The 20,453-nt window shown below is 39.3% G+C and overlaps 1 protein-coding gene across 1 annotated transcript in view; it reads right to left on the bottom strand.

The window, feature by feature from the left end:
* Positions 1–419: 419 nt before the first annotated feature.
* LMTK2 (lemur tyrosine kinase 2) overlaps positions 420–20,453 on the bottom strand; it is a 41,819-nt gene continuing 21,785 nt past the window's right edge. Inside the window, exons 7-14 of the mRNA XM_071570707.1 lie at positions 16,499–16,632; positions 14,108–14,192; positions 13,359–13,480; positions 11,742–11,891; positions 8,577–11,487; positions 6,952–7,087; positions 6,316–6,564; positions 420–5,174 (exon numbers count right to left, since the gene is read on the bottom strand). Coding sequence (XP_071426808.1) covers positions 5,146–5,174; positions 6,316–6,564; positions 6,952–7,087; positions 8,577–11,487; positions 11,742–11,891; positions 13,359–13,480; positions 14,108–14,192; positions 16,499–16,632 — 3,816 coding nt within the window. The 3' untranslated portion in view covers positions 420–5,145. The remainder of the gene's footprint in view (positions 5,175–6,315; positions 6,565–6,951; positions 7,088–8,576; positions 11,488–11,741; positions 11,892–13,358; positions 13,481–14,107; positions 14,193–16,498; positions 16,633–20,453) is intronic.

Here is a 20,453-nt window from a genome sequence, read left to right as displayed (position 1 = left end):
GTGCCGGACACGTCGCTTTAGCGGCGGGGGCGGGCCCGGCGCGGGCGGGCGGGCGCTGCGGGGGCACCGGGCAGGGACAGCGCTCACCACACCGGGGGCTCTGCCTGTCCCTGCCCGGCCGTGGGCGGGCGCAGCGCTCTCGCTGGCACATGGCACCGCAGCGCGGGGGGTGTGTGTCACCGATGGACGCCGAGCCAGGCACAGCACTGTCACCGCCGGAGGGCTCAGTCCGGCACCTCCCTCGGCAGGGGGGGAACACAAAGCCTGTGCCGGCTCCGTTCTGCCAAGGGCTGTGCAAGTGTCTCAGCCCCCGTGTGACACCAGCCCGCAGACACAGCGCTGCCACCCCCTGCACGGGGCTGCTGCTGCTGCTAAGGATTGATAGTTCTCAAACTCTTCAATAATAGGTTCTACGTAAGATGACCAATTTAGTGCCATGGGATATTTCACATCTGCTCTCAGTAATGATCACCTGCCTTGGTCAAGTTTCAGCCCAGTAGTTATATTTTACCTAACGAAGTTAAGTCATCTTGCTATCAGTTTCCCATTCCCAGCTCTGGCAGCTGCCAGGCCTCAGCAGCTGCCATGGGATGTGGGGGCTTCCCCAAGGGGAGCAGGGAAAACCCGCATCTCCTGGGGCCCCAACCCAGTGCCCAGGCTGGAACAGACTCAGCCTCATGTCAAAGAAGCTCCCAGTCCACTCAAGTACTGCATTTACTGCTGCCCTTTGGTCCATTCAGCACATGCACTTATACTGAAAAAACAAGAAAATCTTTTAGAAGAAAATTCAATGAATACTGAGAAAAAACATCATTAACCTGTTTTCTAAAGAGTACTTACAAATACTGAAATCTTCATTCTTCCTACAGATGCTAATTCTATGATTCAAAGCAATATTCAGTGTTTAGAATTAAACTGTTTGCATCTCAGTTTGCATCTCAGTTGTTGCTTCTCTACTGACTGTACACACGTTACCTGAAGTTCTCACAAGGGTGATAGTGGAAGAAATTAAAGATGACTACACTATTTAGTGAGGACTCATCTGCTGGCACTGTGGCTTTGAACTTTTGGTACTTTCTCAACCTCTGGACACTAATAAATATATCTTAGAGTGGAACTACACTGTGGACCTGATCCATTGCTGGCATCTGTTTAAAAAGGAACAAACAGACAAAGAGATTATAAATATATAACTGTATTTTATTTTTAATATTAAATATTTTTAAATTACAAGCAGGTTCTTGAATCACACTATGCATGATAATCAATATACAGTAGAAATTACAATTTAAAAATGTACACAATTTAAAGACATTTTGACCTGAAATTTCATTAACTATGATATATTGCCATAAACCTCATACCTGTATTAAATTACAATAGGAAAACCTCATACCTATGATTTTGTTACATAGTTTCTCATTTACAAATAGAATTAAACATTATATATACACACACCAGTACCATTTATCATTTAAGTTACACCTACATCTGTGCAAGTTCAAACAATTTCATAAACAAAACTAACTGTAAGTCATATTCAAGTTTCTGAAAAACAGGCTGCTGGTATTACAAATACTTATTTTCAATAAGTTTATATGATGCTTGACTCTCCTCTAGATTTCTTACCATTTTGTACCAAAACCATTAACATACAAGGATATTTCTGTATGACTTAAAGCTGAAGTAATTTTGTACACTCCATTCTTATTTAAGGCTATTTCTTATAAGGCTAAAATACTTGGATTCCACCTTTCAGCAACTCCAACACAAATAGCCATGACACCTGACAATGCTGACATTTTAGGATAGTGCTTAATTGTAAAAAAAAAAAAAGTCTCTCTACCAACCCAGCCTCCTCATGAAAAAGATTGAGTACTACATAATCTGCTAAAGATACTGATAAAAAGAATGAGGCTTAAATGGCTTTCATTAGTGCATCAACAAGGATATGAAAAAAAACCATTTAAATCCGCTCATTTCCATGAAAATGGCAATTTCCATCAATGCAGTTACAGACAGTGTGTCTGCAGCTGGGGGGTTTGGGAGAGCACAGGTGTTCCCATTGAAACTGGACACTTCTCATTCTCTTGGCTTCTTACTACAGATCCTAAGTTTTAAACAAACTTCTTTAGGTGGGAAAAATCAGATCTTTTAAATACCTTTAGTAGCCAAATTGAGACAATGCCTTCATTATTCAAACAATCCAGGTATTCTACTAGAGAAGGAATTAAACTGCAACCAGTCCTCATAATAAACCATTGAAAATAGATACATGTACTTCTCAAACTGAGACCAGGCTTAAGTAGCTAGTGCAAGAAATGACAGTGTAGAGAATGGTTTGTAACAAATCCCCTCATCAGAATGTAACACATTGGAATTACTGATTTGTCTTCATTGTGCCACTTGACTGCCAGGCAGACATTTAAGTATTGCTAGTAGTTGATTAGATCTTTAAGTACTTTTTTTTCCCCAAAAGACCATTTATATTATTGCAATCCAGCCTACTGGATTACTGAAATTAAAATTCTTGTTTAAGTGAGGTGAGTCAACTTTAAATATTACTTTCTCTTCATTGTACAGCTAAAAAAGGATATTACCTTGCTTAATACCACACATACCGAATTTTGGAAAAAATGCTCCTTTGGCAATTCATTAGCAATGAGTCCATGAGGACAAAGGAGTAAACTGTCATTTCCTATGTAAGATTTTCTTATTTAACTCAGGTAAAGAATAAAAATTTTAGATTCCCATTAAGCAAAGGAACTCCCCGATGTGCAAGATAAACATCGGTGCCAGAAACAAAACGACCAACCAAATTACAGCATTCAGGAATATATGCTTTTATTTAACTTTGGACTAATTTTGTAAATCAGATAATTCAAAATTAAGGCTGAACTCCAGGCCTGACAGGCTTTTCACCACACAGGGCACATGAGCCCACACGTTCTTTGCAGACCTTTATGGAGTTTCATTCTTACTATGGTGAGAATTGCAGAAGACAGATGAAATAACCCAAATGTAGCTGTATCAAGGAGTTTAATGTTGGAATGATGGAAATTCTAAGCCATAATTTGTGCACAAGTCTATTAACAGTATTTTAAAATATTTGAGCAGTGCACAGCTTCCTTAAACCCTCTACAGTATATACTGTAAGCCTGTGTTAAGAACTACTTGACTTTGCCTTTAAAATCATGTTTTGGGAAAAGTCCAGGGGAAAATTCAGTTTGAACTGTTCTTCCGTATGAAGTGAGGAACTAACTCCAAACCTGAGTGCCTCATCAGAAAGAGATATCTCAACAATTCATTGGCAACTTCAAATAACATAATAACTACATCATTCCCTTTTGATAAGTATGGAAGCCATTCTGGTTAAGGGCTGAATAATGCTGGGAAAAACCAATTAACATACTCCTGTCATTTGAAAACATACTTAAGAGTCAAAATGAATATAGAGGTATAAAAAAAGAACAAACTACCCATCTGAAAATATCTAGTCTTCTCATCTTCATCTGATGAAAATTCTCTGGTGAATGGATCTCAACACAGAGCACTTGGACCACCATTAACTCAAAGCCTGCCAAAACAGCCACTAAAATACAAAGTACTTCCTATTTCAGTACATTTGTATTGTAGTGTCCTAAAACACAAAGCCAGGCAAGCTGTTCCTATCAGTGTTTCCTACAGATCCACAGCTGTATAAGGCATTCCAAGAGGCAAGGGATTTGCTTCTCAACCGAACTCACCTTGGAGTAATAATTAAGGGTATCTTTTTTTCTGAGTAGTTGAAAGGCTTAAACCAGCCAAATGCAAAGCAGAGTATGAAGGTTAAACCCCCTCAGTGTCTTGTCTTCCCTTCCCTTCCCTACAGACTTCAGAGCACACCTACTGTATTGCATCCTTTGCTCAGATGCATTGCAGGCTGTCCCATCCAGCCTTGCAGACATCCTAAAATGGGTCTGGCCTTACCAAGGGTGAAAAACTGGGCATTAGCCATTAATCAAAAGCTTAACTGTCACCACATCACCAAGAGGTAGATTTACCACAGGCCTCTGACCGGAGCCCTGATCTGCAGCAGGCAGCAGAGTGAGCTTCACAATTCACAGAATGTACAACTCAAGGGCCAAGAGTACCCAAAGTCAGGCTACTGAAATTAGGCTTTATATAAGATTCATAAAATCCACAGTTTTGTACAGCCAATTTTTCCTCTTCTTTTTCCAAGGCAGAAATTGTAGTGAAAACTGGAAGGCCCTTAATTATGATACAGTGAGATGCTATTACAGTTTGAGCAGTCAGTAGGATCATAGGTAGGAATTAAGAGACATTCTCTCTTTCATCTAAAAATTCCAGGGTATATCATATATTCTTTTCCAGTTTCCTATAAAACATGAACACTAATAACCATTCTATAATCATTATCCTTTAGAAATGGTACTGAATATAAGATTTCAGCAAGTCTAACATAATACTCAGAAGTTATGTACGTTTTACAAGTACCGTGCATAGCAAAGGCTACAAAAAGGACAAATTAAACTGGGTAACTGGGCCAATTCAACTTGTCTTATTTTCCTTGAAAGATTTAAGATTTTGATTCTGTACATCATCAGGAAATAAAGGAAGAATAATCCATAGTGCAATTGTAATAAGCAAAGTAATATGTAGTGATATCTTTTTGAATAAATATGGCTCACTACTGATCAACTATCATTCATACAGTTCCATCAACACAGCCACCTGTTGTACAGGACAGTTATACACAATTCTACAACAGGTGTAGGTTCAAATAGATAATGAAATACATGGAAAAATATAAAAAGAATATTATACAATCTCATACATAAACCAGACTGTAGTGTAATTGCTTTACTTGTTTAAGTTATCTGAAAAATACTTCAAGTACTTGAAAACAGCGGCAGAATTGTCTTTCAATGAAAAGCAAAATTGCACTGATTTAAAAATACATTACAAAGTTAAATACACATTCAAATTAATGTCCTGATTTAACATTGCTTTCAGTGTTTACTTTCATTTCCCAGTACTTCTTAGTTACCTGTGTCACTCCAGGGGGATCCAGAGTTTAGAAAGAAGTTTCAGACACAAAGTCTGTGTGTTTTATGTATGTAGTCCGAGGAAGTTTAAATAAATTTAATCTTTTTCTCCATCTTCACTGCTTCCTATTAGTAGAGGAAAGGTCATAAGGCACAGTGAGATTCATCTGCACAACCCTCACTTCTCTGTAAGACTCTTCCTAGAACTTGGCATTCTGCTGTTTTGCACTTCCAAGTTTTGGTTAATCTTTCCCTACAGCTTTCAACTACTGTAAACATTTGGTACATTTATTCACAGACATCTGCTTCAATCACACAGTTCAATGTCACTTTTTAGGACACATAAGGCAATGCAGGATCTCCAAAACAATCTCTCTTATCTGTAAGTTACTAAGCAGCAAACATTATCTAATCAATAAGCACAATACAAGAACAATACAACTCTATATAACACTGATTACATATTTATAGACACTGCCCATTAGCAAGGCTCTGCAGTCACTAATATTTATTTTTAATAATGCCACATGTTATCAAGATTAATAATATGCCAAACTGATTCAAATATCCTTATTTTTGTTTTTCTTAGCCCTACAAACATATCAAAGCTTAAAAAGCTTTCCGTTACAAACAAAGCTTCTTAATAAATACTGCTAGTCCTCAACATTGCTCTGAACAGACTGGCTCTCCAAACAGATTTGGCTCCCCTAACAGAAACTATCCTACTCACAGCTCTAAAAAACATGCTGCAATTCTTGAGAGAACATCAAAAATGCACTGTCTAAAAAGCAATATGAAAAGAAACTGAACTGCAAAATAAGCTCACACAGTAAAGGCAGAAACATGACGTTCCTGGCATCCTCATCCTGTGCAATGAAAACACATCTGTGACTTCTGACAGTGCAATGATGAGAATTACTAAATGCCAGAGTGTGACAAGGGCAACAGCAGTGCCAAAGGACTGCAGAGGTTTCATTTATATAAATATAGGGGTTTTAACAGAAAAATTGAGAGCTTGTCCTGTAAATGTTCCACAGACTGTTCAACCACAAGTCTGCAGCAACTTGGATGCAAATAATCTCAACCTACATGAGAATCTATGTCTTAACTGAAACATAAGACCAGACACAAGTTTTATATTGCTAAAAATGCATTTATAAATTAAGTACTTAAAATAGAACAAGACTTGTTGTATCTATGACTTGTATTTTTGTGCAATGCTTTTTATTTGTATCTTTAAAATAATTATTACAACTGAATCACTTACCTCCTTGCTCTATATCTGAATCTGTAAGATGTGTAAGAGAAAAGCTTGCCATGTTTGCAGGAGAGATAGAGAATCTGGAATAAGGGGATGAATGTGACCAGTTCTGATCAAGAGTCCGGGAAGGTGGAGGTGGAGAGAAGTACTTGGATGGCTGAAGGGGTGGCTTAGAACCAATAAGACTATTAGCTGCCTTGGATATAAAGGATGGCTCTGGAGAGGAGAAGTCATCGTCCCACTCAAAACCCCCACCTTGAGGGGAAAAAAGAGCAAAAAGCAGCATTACATTACAGTGCTGTAATGGAAGGTCACACAGAGTTTACAAGCACACCCCTGGAATGCTGCATTAACCCCAGACAAAACCTGCAGCCCCAGGCAGGGTTCTAGCCCAAAGATTTGTCACCCCCCATTTAGCTGCCTCTCAGGATACCCTGGACACACCAATATTTAAATAACCAGTATCACATCACAGCTTTGCTCCTCAGGAGTACAGGAATCTGAGCCCAGCTGCAGCATGTGCTTAGGATGCAAAATACAGTTCAGTGAATTTACAAACCACCTGTAATTTAAATGACACTTCATAAAAGACTGTGCTTAAAACAGTCTCAGTCCCTGCTGTGTATAAATATATTCAAATACCTTCTTCATCTGTTGAGCTTTCTGAATTTGCAAATCTGTTCAGGTACCCGAGGCCAGAGGGCGGAACAGGAGAGCTGCCAGCGCCTTCCCCGTTCACATCCAGCCCGTGGCTCCCCAGCTCCTTGGTTGGCGTTTCCTGAGGCACAGAGACACTTTTTAACACTTTTCACACTCAATGTGTCTGTGCATACAGATACAAACACCCACAAATACACTCCCCACACTGCCATGAAGTCCAATGTGGAATTAAAAGGTCTATGAACTGTTACAACTACGCAACAAAACTTTGAGCTATAGATTAAGCACATGCTTCTGTTTCCAAAGAAAGCTGTATCAAATCTATGCTAAAATACATGCAGGAAATGGCTATTTAAATATTATTTATGATGTAAAAAGGTTTTGTATTTCTAGGAACAAAGCTAAAACATCTTTCAATTGAAAACAGTTCCCTTATCAGCCTACCATGGCTAGGAGTTTTTTCCTATTTAATAAAGCCTTATCCCATCTCCCAACACTTTATTATTTTTTTTAATCCCTTGATCATGCTTTAGGATAAAGAGACAGACTTTGTACAGCCGGTACTGGAAGCAGCCAACATTTTATCAGTTACTGTAATAACAAGTAAGGAGTTCAACAACTAAGAGCAGTTTAAACACAGCTCATTTTTTTCCTTCCCCTCCGACAAAAGAATTACTATTCTACAGGCTACCTATACACAAATATATCACCTATGTTTTCTATTTCCAAAGCTTGACAATGTGACTGTTCTTTTAAACTCACTGGACTAGTTTAGTTGCCATAATGTTAAAATACAATCCCCTCTGTATCCAGTTACAGAAGTTAAAAATTGATAAAGCAGACAGGCAAACAAAGGTAACCTTGAATTTTATAAACAGATCAGTATTTCACTGAACATGAATCACATTGGATTAATAAAAATTAGCATTACCATTTAAATGTTGTTCTCATCTTTGCTTATGATTTGAGGTAAATTCACCTTAATGCTTAGACAAGATTCAGAGTTAGGTTTCAGTTTGGGATTCTGAGGAGTTATTTGTTTGGGTAGTTGTTAGGTTTTTTTTTTCTTTCTTCCTTTCTTTTATAAAGGCATCTGAACTCAAAGTCTTCAAACACATTAAACTTCTATGAAGTTACAACATTCTGTCAAAATAAATTAGTCAAATCTGGTCCATAGCGATGCTGTCTCACAAATTCAAATTAAATACAGCTCATACACATCAGAAAACCAACACTAAAAGCCATGTTTCATTCAACACATGCAGTAAGTGTCTAATAGCAATGAAGATTCAGGACTTGGCAATCAATCCTGCTCAAAGCAAACCCCTCCTTCACTTTGAATTAGAGCTGTTACTCTATCAGCAGCATAAAACTGCACGTAGCCAGGTAAAAAGGTTCTTTTTTCTTTACATATAAATACTATTCTTTTATATATATACATTATTACATATTCTTCATATATAACCCACATCACAAACAAGCTCAAGCCTTGACAAAACAAAAAAGTCAACCTTGTAACAAGCTTTTCCCAAATATTAAACTGATGATCTTGTTTAAAGAAAAAAAAGCAAGACAAAAACTTTACTTAGTAATTAAAAAAAAGGTACCTGATCAAACAAATAGACTGTCACATCATCAAAGAACGTTACAGCCTTTTTCTCATCTTTCCAAAGCTCATGTTGCCTTTCCTTAAGAGGTTTTGGAAGTTTCAACAAGCTCCTCAAGTGCTTTCCATCATCCTTCTCAGTAATTATCTCAGGTACTTGATGAACAGTTTCATCTTCACTGTCAGAACTCAGACTATGCATGTGAAAAGTCCTCATGTCATCCTCAGAATCACTGTTTTCGTCTTCCTCATCTGCATCGTCACCATCTTCTAAATCCAGCATTCCAGAAACACTGAGTTTGCCAAGATATTTTCCTTCAATATCTGGCTCTTTCAGTTTTTGTCCTTCCATGTGATAGAAGGATTTCTCACTGTTACTCAGATCTAAAGGACTGTGCATGTTGTGCACAGACTTTAAGTCTGTGTGTAAGTGAAGTTCTGAAGTATTAGTGCCAACGCAAGAGACACTTTTATGGGAAGTCTCAGACAGTTTTATTTCATCCCTTAGGTTACCTTCCATGGCTATTCCCAGGGAAGCCAGAGTTGCCTCAGCCCACTCATCAGGACACCCCTGCATTCCCACATCCATGTCTTGGATCTCTAAATCGTGGTTTAGTTCTAGTGTTTGGTTTTGATTCTCATTATCCTGGTAATCCCTCACACCACACACGGTCTGGCTCTCTTCCAAACCATCAGCCCCCTCTGTATGATTTTCTCCTCTGCTGGAAGGAACAACACACACAGTCCCTCTTGACAGATTTACAGACTCTTCTGGCTTTTTATCTGGCTCAGAATCATTATCAGAGAAATAGGCAGAGTCTCTATAGGAGTTTTGATTTCCACCCAGGAAAACCACTGGGGTTATTTCAAAGTTGCTGTTCACTGCATCTAAACAAGCTGCTGCTTCTGAAACAATGATGATGGGGTTAGAGGGCAAAGCACTGACACTGTTCTCGCTGACAACACAGAGAGCTGCATCCACACTGGGAGAATCCTCCACAGGGATATGGGAAGTCCATTCTGGAGATTCCAGGTTTTCAGTTTCATAGCCACTGTCAGCAGGTTTATCAGGTGGCACAAGTTTCTGAGGACTCTGAGCCTGCAAAGATTCTAAAACTTCATTTACATCTAAAGAATCCAAAGAATCAGGTGTCTCTAAGGCCTGTTCTGCAGCCTGTACAGGAGATGGGCTGTCTTCCAAAAGACTATCCTGACTTGTACAATCTGAAGCAGCAACAGAAATTAAGGTCACCTCTTCTGGAACATCCTTACAGTTCTCAAAGTGCTTTGTTTCTTGTATTTCCTCTAATAAACATTCATTTTTTTTCAATATGGGAGAACTATCTTGCAAGTTTCTTTTCCTATCTTCCTTATCACTACATTTTTCTCCATTAAAAATTATTTCATCAGATTTGAAAAGATTTCCCTGTTTTATCTGTGCATCACACTCATCTGTTTCAACAGCAACACCATAATATGAACCATTTTCAACATTATTATTCTTGGAATTACAGGATAGCTCTTCCTGACAGAGAATATCAGTGTTACAGGACAGGATTTCATTCACTTCTACATTTAAAAGTTTTCCCTCATCCTTCAAAATAGGAAGATTTCCATGTTTATCACCTGATTTATGTGCTGCAGGTGGACTAGAGGATGTCTGCATCTCTACAGGAGTCTGAGAATTCAGGTCTTTATTCACTGTCACTGGGTTAAAATTTTCATCTTTCACTGTTCTAAGACTTTCATGTATTAAAGAAAAGACCTGTGCATTTTCAGCCAGCACAGGCTCAGGCTCTACAGAGTTTTTAATTGAGGTTTCTAATATGCTTTTTAGAACATCATCTGATTTTTGTCCCAGATCACTGCTTGTTCTTTTAGACAATAATCCTGTTAGTAAGTTTTTCTCTTGAAGAAATAAGAAGTTATCAGAAAGTTCTTCTAAAGTTACCACGTCAGACTGGTTTGATATATTTTCACATAAAGAAATGGTTTCATTTTCAGCAGCATGACTAGAATGCTCCTTCTCAGAATGTCCTACTGCCTTTCTATCATCTGTGTTTGAGTTCAAAACAGCTGGTTTGAAGTCTTTAAGAGTATCATTTGTTTCAGTAAACCCAAGTATTTTTCTGTTTGTCAGTTCTTCTGATGTATCAATGTCATTGAATATACTCTGGAAAGGACTTTCTGGACTATCAGTAGCAGGCAAAAATTCCTCTTTAGGATCTGTATTGTAGTGGAAGAAGTCCCCATCAGTACTAGATTCCTCAACGTCAAGATCCCTGAGAACAGTGAAATGAGAACTTTTTTCTTGTACAGCTTCTTGATGATCCACTTCTGTTGTTAATACAACAGATTGGTTATCAAAATTCATGCTGCATCCACTTCCTTTTTCCTCTAATTGGATGTAGTAGTCATTCCCCACAGAAAGCTTGTGTGCATCAAACACAGGTAACACCCCAGGGACAGCGAGCGATGCCTCTTGGCCACTTCCATCCTGTGCTCCTGAGCCTTGCTCTGAAAGTGACCTCTCAAAAACCTCCATTGGATAGAAAATACTTGTGTAGGTCATTGCTTCATCAGGATTCACATGACCACATTCATCAAAGTGATCATGTTTAGCTGCCTCCCAGATATATTCAAAGCTGAGCCCATGGCTTGTTTCAGTTACAGTCAGAACCTCCTCCAGCTCATGGCCAAGTCTGTCTCCTGTGAAGTGATCCAAGATTGGAAATGCAGAATTATTTGCTTCTCTGTTTGAGGTGTTTGGTTTAAGAGCATTCCACTGCTGCTCAAAGTCAATCTCCGAGTCCCTTTGGCTCTGCATGCGGAGGTAAGTTAAGAGCCTGTGCACTTCTTCTGCTGTTGGTCTCTTTTCTGGAGGCAACCAACAGAACTGCAGAACTTCATACCTACACAAAGAAAAACATGGGACAACAGGTCTCACACTGCAGATGCATTAATAAAATTCAGGTATCTATCAAGCCTCAGAGTACCAACACCACTGACAGGACATTTTATTTCTAGCAAGTCTTTTCACTCCCTTTATCCAGAATTTACCAGGAGCATGATTCCATGTAGCAATTTCAATATATTTAAGAGAACTGACTAATTTGAGAAACTTTTTCAGCAGCTTTAAGAACAAATAAAAACATCTGAAGTTTACCATCTATCAGAGTATGGCTGCTCCAGCCGCGGCTTGAAGGGTTTGACCTGCTTCTCCTTGATGACGTGGGTCAGGACCTCCCTGTCGGAGAAGTCGGAGTAGGGCCGAGCAGCGTTCTCAAAGAGCTCCCACAGCGTCACCCCCAGGGACCTGGGACAGAGCAGCCAGTCACTGTGCATTCTAAGAGCTATTGTAAAGTTGCTCTTCTAAGAAAGTAAGGGCATGCAAAGAAAACTGGCAAGAAGAAATAAATACCACTCCCCATTGTCTTTAGAATAACTTCAGAATCCGTTAACTCATTTTATTTGACAGAATGGTAGAAGTCTGAAGGATAAAGTTGCTTGAAGGCAATGACAATGAAGGCAACAAAATATAAGAGGCCTCAAATGACTCTGCTGTGGGAAAGAACCCACACATAATAAAAAATAATATTACATTTTTAACAATTTTAAATAAAAAATATTGTATTTTTATTATATATTGAAGCAAGTTATTCGGTATCTTGTATAGAAGCAAAAAGAGCCTTATGGTAAGTCCAAGAAAAGGGAAAGCTTCATCAGAAGCTGCAGCAATGGGTCAAAACTGCTAGAAAACTCCTGTTCCAGCTTTCAAAAATTTCTTCTTTTTAAGCTGCAGTGGTGAAAAGCTGCCTCCCTGCTCAGTGCTGCACATGCACTGCACACAACACTGACCAGTTCTCAGTGACTGCAGTGAACACACCAGCAACCCCTCTGGGCTCAAACCAGAACTGACTCTGCATGTGTGACAGTACAATAATTTAGGGGGAAAGGGGTGTCTGGAATCATCTAGTCCAGATCCACTCAAGGAATACCTATTTTGTATAAAGGACACTAAAATTCCATTTGGAAACCCTAAGACAGTTGGGGTCATAGCCCAGACAAACTGAGGAAGCCCAATTGAAGGATGGCAGCAAATCAGTACTTACATACTTTCCATCCCACTTGCTTTCTGCCACTCTACCTTTAAATCAGCAAATAAAGCCTAGCTTTTAATTACAATGTTTTCAGAAACATTAGCCTAATCCACAATTTCCATCACCCAAATCTGAGGCTTGAGAACTGAAGTGGAACTTGGCAATTTCAAAAACGTTCCTCTTCAAGAGTTTCCCCAGCCATTGTCTACCAGCTCTTTGGAGCAGAGACAAACAGTTAATTGCTGCCCTCAAATGCTGCAGCAAGAACACAGCACTTTAATTAAGATGCCACTGTTCTACCAATGGAACTTAATCAGGGTCTACTGGGATCAACTTTTTATGTCGGCCACAGCTACTTATTATTGGAAACACCATTTACCATTTCTTTGCTTTATAACATTTGATGGCATTTGGCAAATACAAAGTAATGATTTTTATTAGTATCGACACCTATTTTTCTGCTAAACGTTTTTGCTCACTCCAACTGTTCTCTCAACAGATTTCTAAGCATCTCTGCAAGGCAAGACACAGTTTCAGGTTTACAGAGATGAACCTACTGTACATCAGATGAAATAACAAAGCAGTGCATCGGGCCAATTTAAATATTATTTACTCCTTCATGTAACATTTGAAAATCTGTTCACAAATCTCTCACTGAAATTATTATAAGGCCTTCTACATACCATATGTTACTGTATTTATTTTGTTCTGCTGATAACAGTCTGTCTTGAAAACTTGTTACTAACTCAGGTGCAGTCCATCGGAGAGGAACAAGTTTCTTCTCATCTGTCTCGATATAATCTTCCTAAATTATTAAATAAAAAAAAGAAAACAAAAAAGGCTGAACAAACATTGGATCAACCTCCAGACAATGACAGTCCTTTCCTTAACATGGTTTTATGTGATGCCTATGTAAAAAATCAGAATAAAAAGAACAATCCCATTTTCCCCAAGTAGCAGAGAATAATCTGATAGAGGAAAGGCATTCACTGGTCACTGTACAGCAGAAAACCTGAATGACAGTTTCTTGTTTATCGTTTGGTACTCACAAAACATTTTGATTAATGCCTTGAATTTTTCACTTTCTTGATATATTGAAATATTTGGAACATTTTCATCGAGAAATTTGATTGAATTTTTCTTTCAATTGTTTCCTTACAATACATTAAGATGAATTTGTTCATATTTTACGACTACTATAAATAGGGCCTAAAAAGATAGACTTAGCACAAGTATAAACTCTGCTCATCCCTAGGAAGGTCATGTACCAGAACAGATGAACTTGGAGCTTGATATGGTTATTTGCCAGTTATACTTTGGAAGCTCATTATTCAGATAAAGGACAACCTAGTGTTATAACTTTAAAGTAAGCTTGTTGCAACCTTAGACCCCAAATCCTTTAAAAAAGTGGTACACGGCTTGATTAACTTACCTTATACCTACTGAATCCTATCCCATAATCTCCTACTTTGACATTTAAATCGGATGTAAGGAAGCAATTCCGTAAGGCCAAGTCACTGAAAATGCAAACAAAGCACAGTGACAATCACATTGAACGATTTTGTACCAAAATCCTAGACTGTCCTGTATAAAAATATTCAAACTGTAGTCACTTTTCTAGAGCAGTAGCATTTACTCTTAAGCATTCAAACTACACACAGGATTTATTCATGTGCAGTTATTTCATCCTACTCATAATCCTACCATGGAGATTTGAGGTTCTTCACACACTGCAGTGATGACCCTCTTCACACCTATCACTGCAAATCTTGCATTCTAATTGCCCACCAACAATTCAGATCAGGTTTAAATACTTAATTTACAACATGATACTAAGCAACTAGTAACATCTTACACCTACAGTTAAGTTCCTTAGGTAACAAACCCATACATTACACATGAACCAGAACTACAGACAGTCTTGGAAAAAAAATTAACAGAAAAAGTAATGTATTTCATAGAAGTCCTTTAATAAACAAATCAAAAAGCTCTCAAATAGACACAACTAGCTTCCAGTTTCCAGCACAAACCAGACCACAAATGTTCATGAGCCTGCAGTGCTGCTGCAATAATACCAAGAAGCTGTTTTAGGAAACCCATCGTGCAAACTCAGAAATTTATGTAAGTTTAATGAAGCTGGAACTGTGGCTGTGACAGCAAAGAGCTCAGCAGACTAATTGCTCAAATATTTCACTTCTCAGTTCCACAGAAGGGAACCAGGCAATTAAGTGCCCTGGAAGAGCTCTACCTTTGCTTCTGTGTGGATTAAAAAAAGTCTCTGAAGTACAAACAGTCTTAAAGCCACACAGTTTTCCTGCTTCAAAGAAAAAAGATGATGTTTTCCTTTAGAGAGTCATTGAACTACACAGGTCAGAAACACACTTGTAACTTCAAGTATTCCCCAGAGTTTGCCAGCTTGTTTTCAACTATTTAAATAAATATCCTGGAAGAGAAAAATTTTTGGCTGCTTGAATTTACCACTAACAACAAAATCACTGATGCTGGAGATTTACCACTTACTCTGACAGCATCAGGATAGTGTTGCTAGAAGTAAACATTTACAGAGAGAATCCTGCAGATCCACAGAATAATTATTTACCTATTTATCTGTATTTCACTGAAAATGTGCTGTTAAATTTAACACCTACAGAACCATGCTGCTAAAGAAAGTGATCCCTCAGACAGGTACAACTGGTATTGCCTTCAAGTCTTTTGAGATTGTTAAATGGGTGAAAAGAACAGCTCTGCTCATCAGCCACCAGCCCCAGCCCAGGCTCCAGGTTTTTCAGGGTTTTGCTGCTGTTTTACACCTGCACCTTTTAAGACTTCAGTCTGATAGTTCAGCTCTCCCTGAACACAAGGTCTCTGCTTTCTCAAAGCAGCAAAATCTGCATTGATAAACTCCAGGACAGCTCTTGACTTGCCAAAAGGGATGATGCAAGTCCTGCTTCTACAGCAAAGAACAGACTGCCAAAGAGTCTGGTGATACCTGGTGAAACCTTGAGTAAGCCACGTTTGGGGAACAAGCAAGCTTTAATACTTTAGTCATTCTAAAGGTTAATGTCTTCCAGTTCCTTAAGACTCTTTCATTTAAAGCCTAAAGATTAAATTTTCCATTTTTCTGAGTAACTAGTTTCATGAATACATTTTCCCAGGCTTTTGCAACTACTGCTATTCTTTCAATACTGACTACTTTGAATTTAAAATAATTATATTAATTGAAAATAAAGAAATCTAGCATTCCCCCCAATTAGAACAAAATTGCTCTCCCAGTACAACTCCTTTGAAATCTGCCTACCTCCATTAGAGAAGAGGAAAAGGTTACATGAACAGTAACTCAGTGAGAGAATACCCATTTTAGTCAGATTTTCCACCTAAAGTCAGCTTCTTCCTTAATCCATTAGAAAGGCATTTTTTTCCCCAATTTTAGTAACAAAGGTAACAGATTACCAAACAGAAGTCCTAAATTGATATAATAAAAATTCATAGCAGGTAAGATTAATTCTAATAATATTCTAACAATCATCCCTCCACAATAAACAAATTTAATCTGGCCCAGAATTAATCAAACAGCTACGTCTTCTGGATTGGCTTGGCAACAGGTTGTGCTCTATGGGCTGCAAACCTGAAGAGCGGGTGATGAGCTCTCAGGTGGGGCTGAACACCACAGCACTGCAGCTCAATTAGCACCTTCATTAGTATCGTACCTTCAGCTTGGCAGAAGTTTGAGAGAGCAATCTTCAATCCACATGGATTCAATGCAAACACCCCCATGAATTTCAGAGAGCACTATAACTGGCAGGAAAGTATCTGGGGATGGTACCTGTGCACGAAGTTGTGCTTATGCATCACAGCCAGGCCAGCCGCGATCTCACAGGCCATCCTCTGCAGCAGCATGATCTGGGAGTCTCCTCTGATGTGCTCCTGCTCATTGCACAGGTAAGTTTTCAGGTCACCCTGTAAAAGAAGTTGAAAATACTGATCAGCCTTGTATGTTGGTTGAATTTGAAAAATTTTTAATAAAGATCCAACTCACTACAGTGCTTATTGACCACATTTGTGCTTAATAAAATAATGTCATACATTAACACTTTCCATTTAAAAAAAAAAAGAGTTTGATGAGCCTGTTTTCAAATGAGATGAGTTTTCAAGTGCTCCAAATCAGCAATGCTGACTGTCTGGAATTCATAAGGGATGGGAGGGAGAGACTAGAGAAGAGGGTTTCAGACACTGCCAGCTCACAGAACTCTCAGGATAAAAAGCAGGGTACTACACTCGCTCCAGTCTGGGAATTCCGATGAGGGCAGCAGCTTTCCTGAACACAGACAACACTTAACTAATGAGCCCAGAGAAGCACTTCATAACCTACTAAAAAAAGAACAGCTTTGAAATAGAGGGAAAATGGTTGAAAGCTGTCCAAACATTCAGGAAAAGGAAGACCTACAGTAAGTGAATTCAAGCAGGGGAAAAGAACAAGTTTCTCACACTGTTGTTGTTCCTTTTCTCACAGTTCAGACTTTTAACCCAGCACTCTTGTGCTTCTGTTATATAAAACATAGACTTTCTGTAAGTTTAGCAAATTATTTCAGAAGGCATTTCTGCATTGAGACTGCACAACATATAATATCATAACCAGTGTAACATTCTGGGCTCTAACTGTCCATGTCCATTGTCTGCCTAAATCTTGCGCCAGGAAGGAGATGAGGGAAGATCTTGAAGTTGACCAGACAAGACAGTCTTTGCACTGGCCAAAAGCTACTCTGATGTCCAGAAGAGACTGAAGATCTCTGGTGCTCACATACATTATGGAGCTATAACTGAAGCATCTCATTCCCCTTTAATGTGGTTAATTGAGGCTGACAATTTACAATTCTAATAGTTTAGGCAGAGGATGTGTCTGGTGCATTACAGTCTAACAGTGACAGCTGAGCTGGACAGACACAAACCTGGGTTATGTTTAACAAAACAAGAGCTCCTTAGAAGCAGACACTATTCCTTTACAAAACACTATTTGAGTTTTTTAAAACAAGAATACATCCTACAGTACACAGAAGCAGCTATTCTACCTTCATCTGCTTTCAATGTCCTAGTTATGCTGCAAGTCGCTACACCACCTTAGGTGAAAACACACAGAACCTCTGATGCTGTTTAACATTGTAGAAACCTTCATTACATTCTCCTTACTCTGTTTTTAGCTGCTAATTAGGTTGACATTTATGTATTTGCATCCTACAGGATTACATTTTAAAAAATGTTTCCCCAAAGATATTTCTCACTTACAATTACCACTTCACACTGGCTCATGTTTATATGTATAAACGTTTATATATAAAACAGTGACTCCCCCTTTTTATCTTGCCAGAGCAGAGTTCCAAAAAGGAACAGCATTTGCAACACACAGAGGTTCCCAGCAGGAACACAAGCCCGAGGAACACAAGCACAGAACACACAGCTGAGCTGACTGTAGGTGGCAGCAAGAGCCTGGAGAAAGACGAACTCTTCTAAATTGTCATTCATTAAAACAGCAACTGCTTTCTGAGGGCTTGTCCCAGGTGGATTAAGTTCCTAGGATCCCTGAAGCACACCAAGGAATTACTTTTTAAATTTTAAATGCATTAGTAACAGCAGTGCTGTGTGACATCCCTTATTTAGTAAATTATTCATGCAGGCACTTATTTTTGTAGGAAAACCAAATTTATTAAATCCAGCACCTTGAAACATACTGGTTCCATGTTCCCATTCTATTCTAATTAAGGTTACAATCAAGGTTAAAAATATAAACCAGGTATTTTTGGTATTGTTTTAAAAGGACACTATTTGTACCAAACTGGGGGTGCTGAATTGCCCCAGAGGGACTGGGCAGGCTGAAGAAGGATCCAACATGAAACTCCAGAATGACAAAGGCAAACTCTTGCACCTGGGAAGGAAAACCCCTTGGAACAACACAGAGTGAGGAGTGGCCACTGGGAGCAGCTCTGCAGGAGCTGGGGATCCTGGGATGCAGCAAACTCCACATCAACCCTGTGTGTGCCCTGGGAGCAGGCTGGGAACAGCCTTCGGGGCTGCACACACAGGGCCAGGAGACTCAGGGGAGGTGCCACCTCCTGCTCAGCACTTGTCAGACCACATCAGGTCCTGTGTTCAATACTGGCTGCCCCCAAACAAGACAACCTGGAATGAGTCAGTAGAGGGCCACCAAGACATTCAGGAGAGGCTGAGGGAACTGGGCTCATTCAGCCTGGGGAAAAGAAGACTTTGGGAGCACTTCCTTTGGATGGAGCATGAGAGATAACGAGCATGAGCTGAAACACAAGTTCAGACTGAGGATAAGAAAAACTGTTTTACACACAAGGACATGAGCAGAAGTGCAGGCTGTCTGGACAGAAGATTCAGTTTCCATTCCTGGATGTTTTCAGGATCCAACTGGACAAAGCCCTGAGAAATCTAGTCTGATCTCAGGCTGACACTGCTTTGAGCAGGAGGTTGGAGACCTCCTATGGTCCTTGCCAGCCTGAATTAACCTATGACGCTTCCCTGCCTAAAAACAGAGACCAACAGCACAGCAATATCATTCCCACACTATTCTGAGAGCCACAAAATGGCTCTTTATCGATATTTTTAATGCAGTAAATATCCAAGGTTATATATATCTGAATAAATGCAATTCTGCAAAACTCACTGTGGAGACATCTAAATATAAAAAAGCTCAATAATCATGCCTGAGGAAGGCTCCACTTTCTCCAACTTCCTCTGCCACTCTCCCTTTTCCCTCCTTTCCTGGACTCCACGAAGAACAGGATTTCACCTTTCCTCCCACCCTTCTCCAGTCAGTATCAGCTCAGCCGCTCTTGTAAGTCCTATATGCTTTTTCTCTGTGACAGCCAAAAGCTGGGGCAGATTTCCATAAAGTACTCTTTGGCAGTAATTTGTTTGTGCAAATTCTGCATTTCATACACACCCCCCCAACATGACTCATGTGGCTGACACGACTTTTTAACCCAGAAGGCACAGACGACAACGGTTTGAAAAATGTGAAGAGGTTACCAGATTATGTCTAGTGAACACTTTCTACCAAGCTTGAAAACTACCTGCCAAGTCACACAACACCACATTGTTGTCCCCTTTGGAACTCTTGGACAACTGAACTGTTCCTGCCTCTCCCTGCCCTGCTGCTTTGCAGTGGAGGAACCTGCAGTCACTACCAACTAAAATGCCTGAAACTGGTGCATGGGATGGAGCAGTCACACCATCAGCCCCTTGCTTAGGCATGTGTGTGTTTAAGAAATACTAAACAGTGCTGAGAGCACAGTCTTTGAACCCAGGACATGGTTTCTGGAGTTGTCATGAACTGACAAATTCCCCCTTCATTTTAAACCACACCACTGACCTATGTGCCTCATACCCATATTGACCGTGATTATTAAACAGATTCACTGAACTCTTTGATTATGAAGGTTTCACTGCAAAGATTTTTTTTTTATTTGAAGAGGTTTCCAAGTGGCAGCAACTAAAAAAAAGCCCAAATTAAAAACAGAACCAAGCACTGCAAGCTGGCACCTTTCCTTAACAGCAATATCCCTAAAGGAAGCTACAGAGAATTCCAGGCAAGTGCTGCATCCTGCTGATCTCATCTGCTCAGGGAATTGCAGGACTTGAAGAATTTCTGTAAGAATTTGATAGGCAAATCAGCCCCAACATATACATGCAACTTCCACATTTGAATAACTTTACTCATAAATTATGTCAATCCATTAGAGGATTTGCTGTGCTGACAAAAT

This window comes from Pithys albifrons, chromosome 16 (genome assembly GCF_047495875.1).
Source record: "Pithys albifrons albifrons isolate INPA30051 chromosome 16, PitAlb_v1, whole genome shotgun sequence".
Lineage (NCBI taxonomy): Eukaryota > Metazoa > Chordata > Aves > Passeriformes > Thamnophilidae > Pithys > Pithys albifrons.
This window is presented reverse-complemented; position numbering and strand designations above follow the sequence as displayed.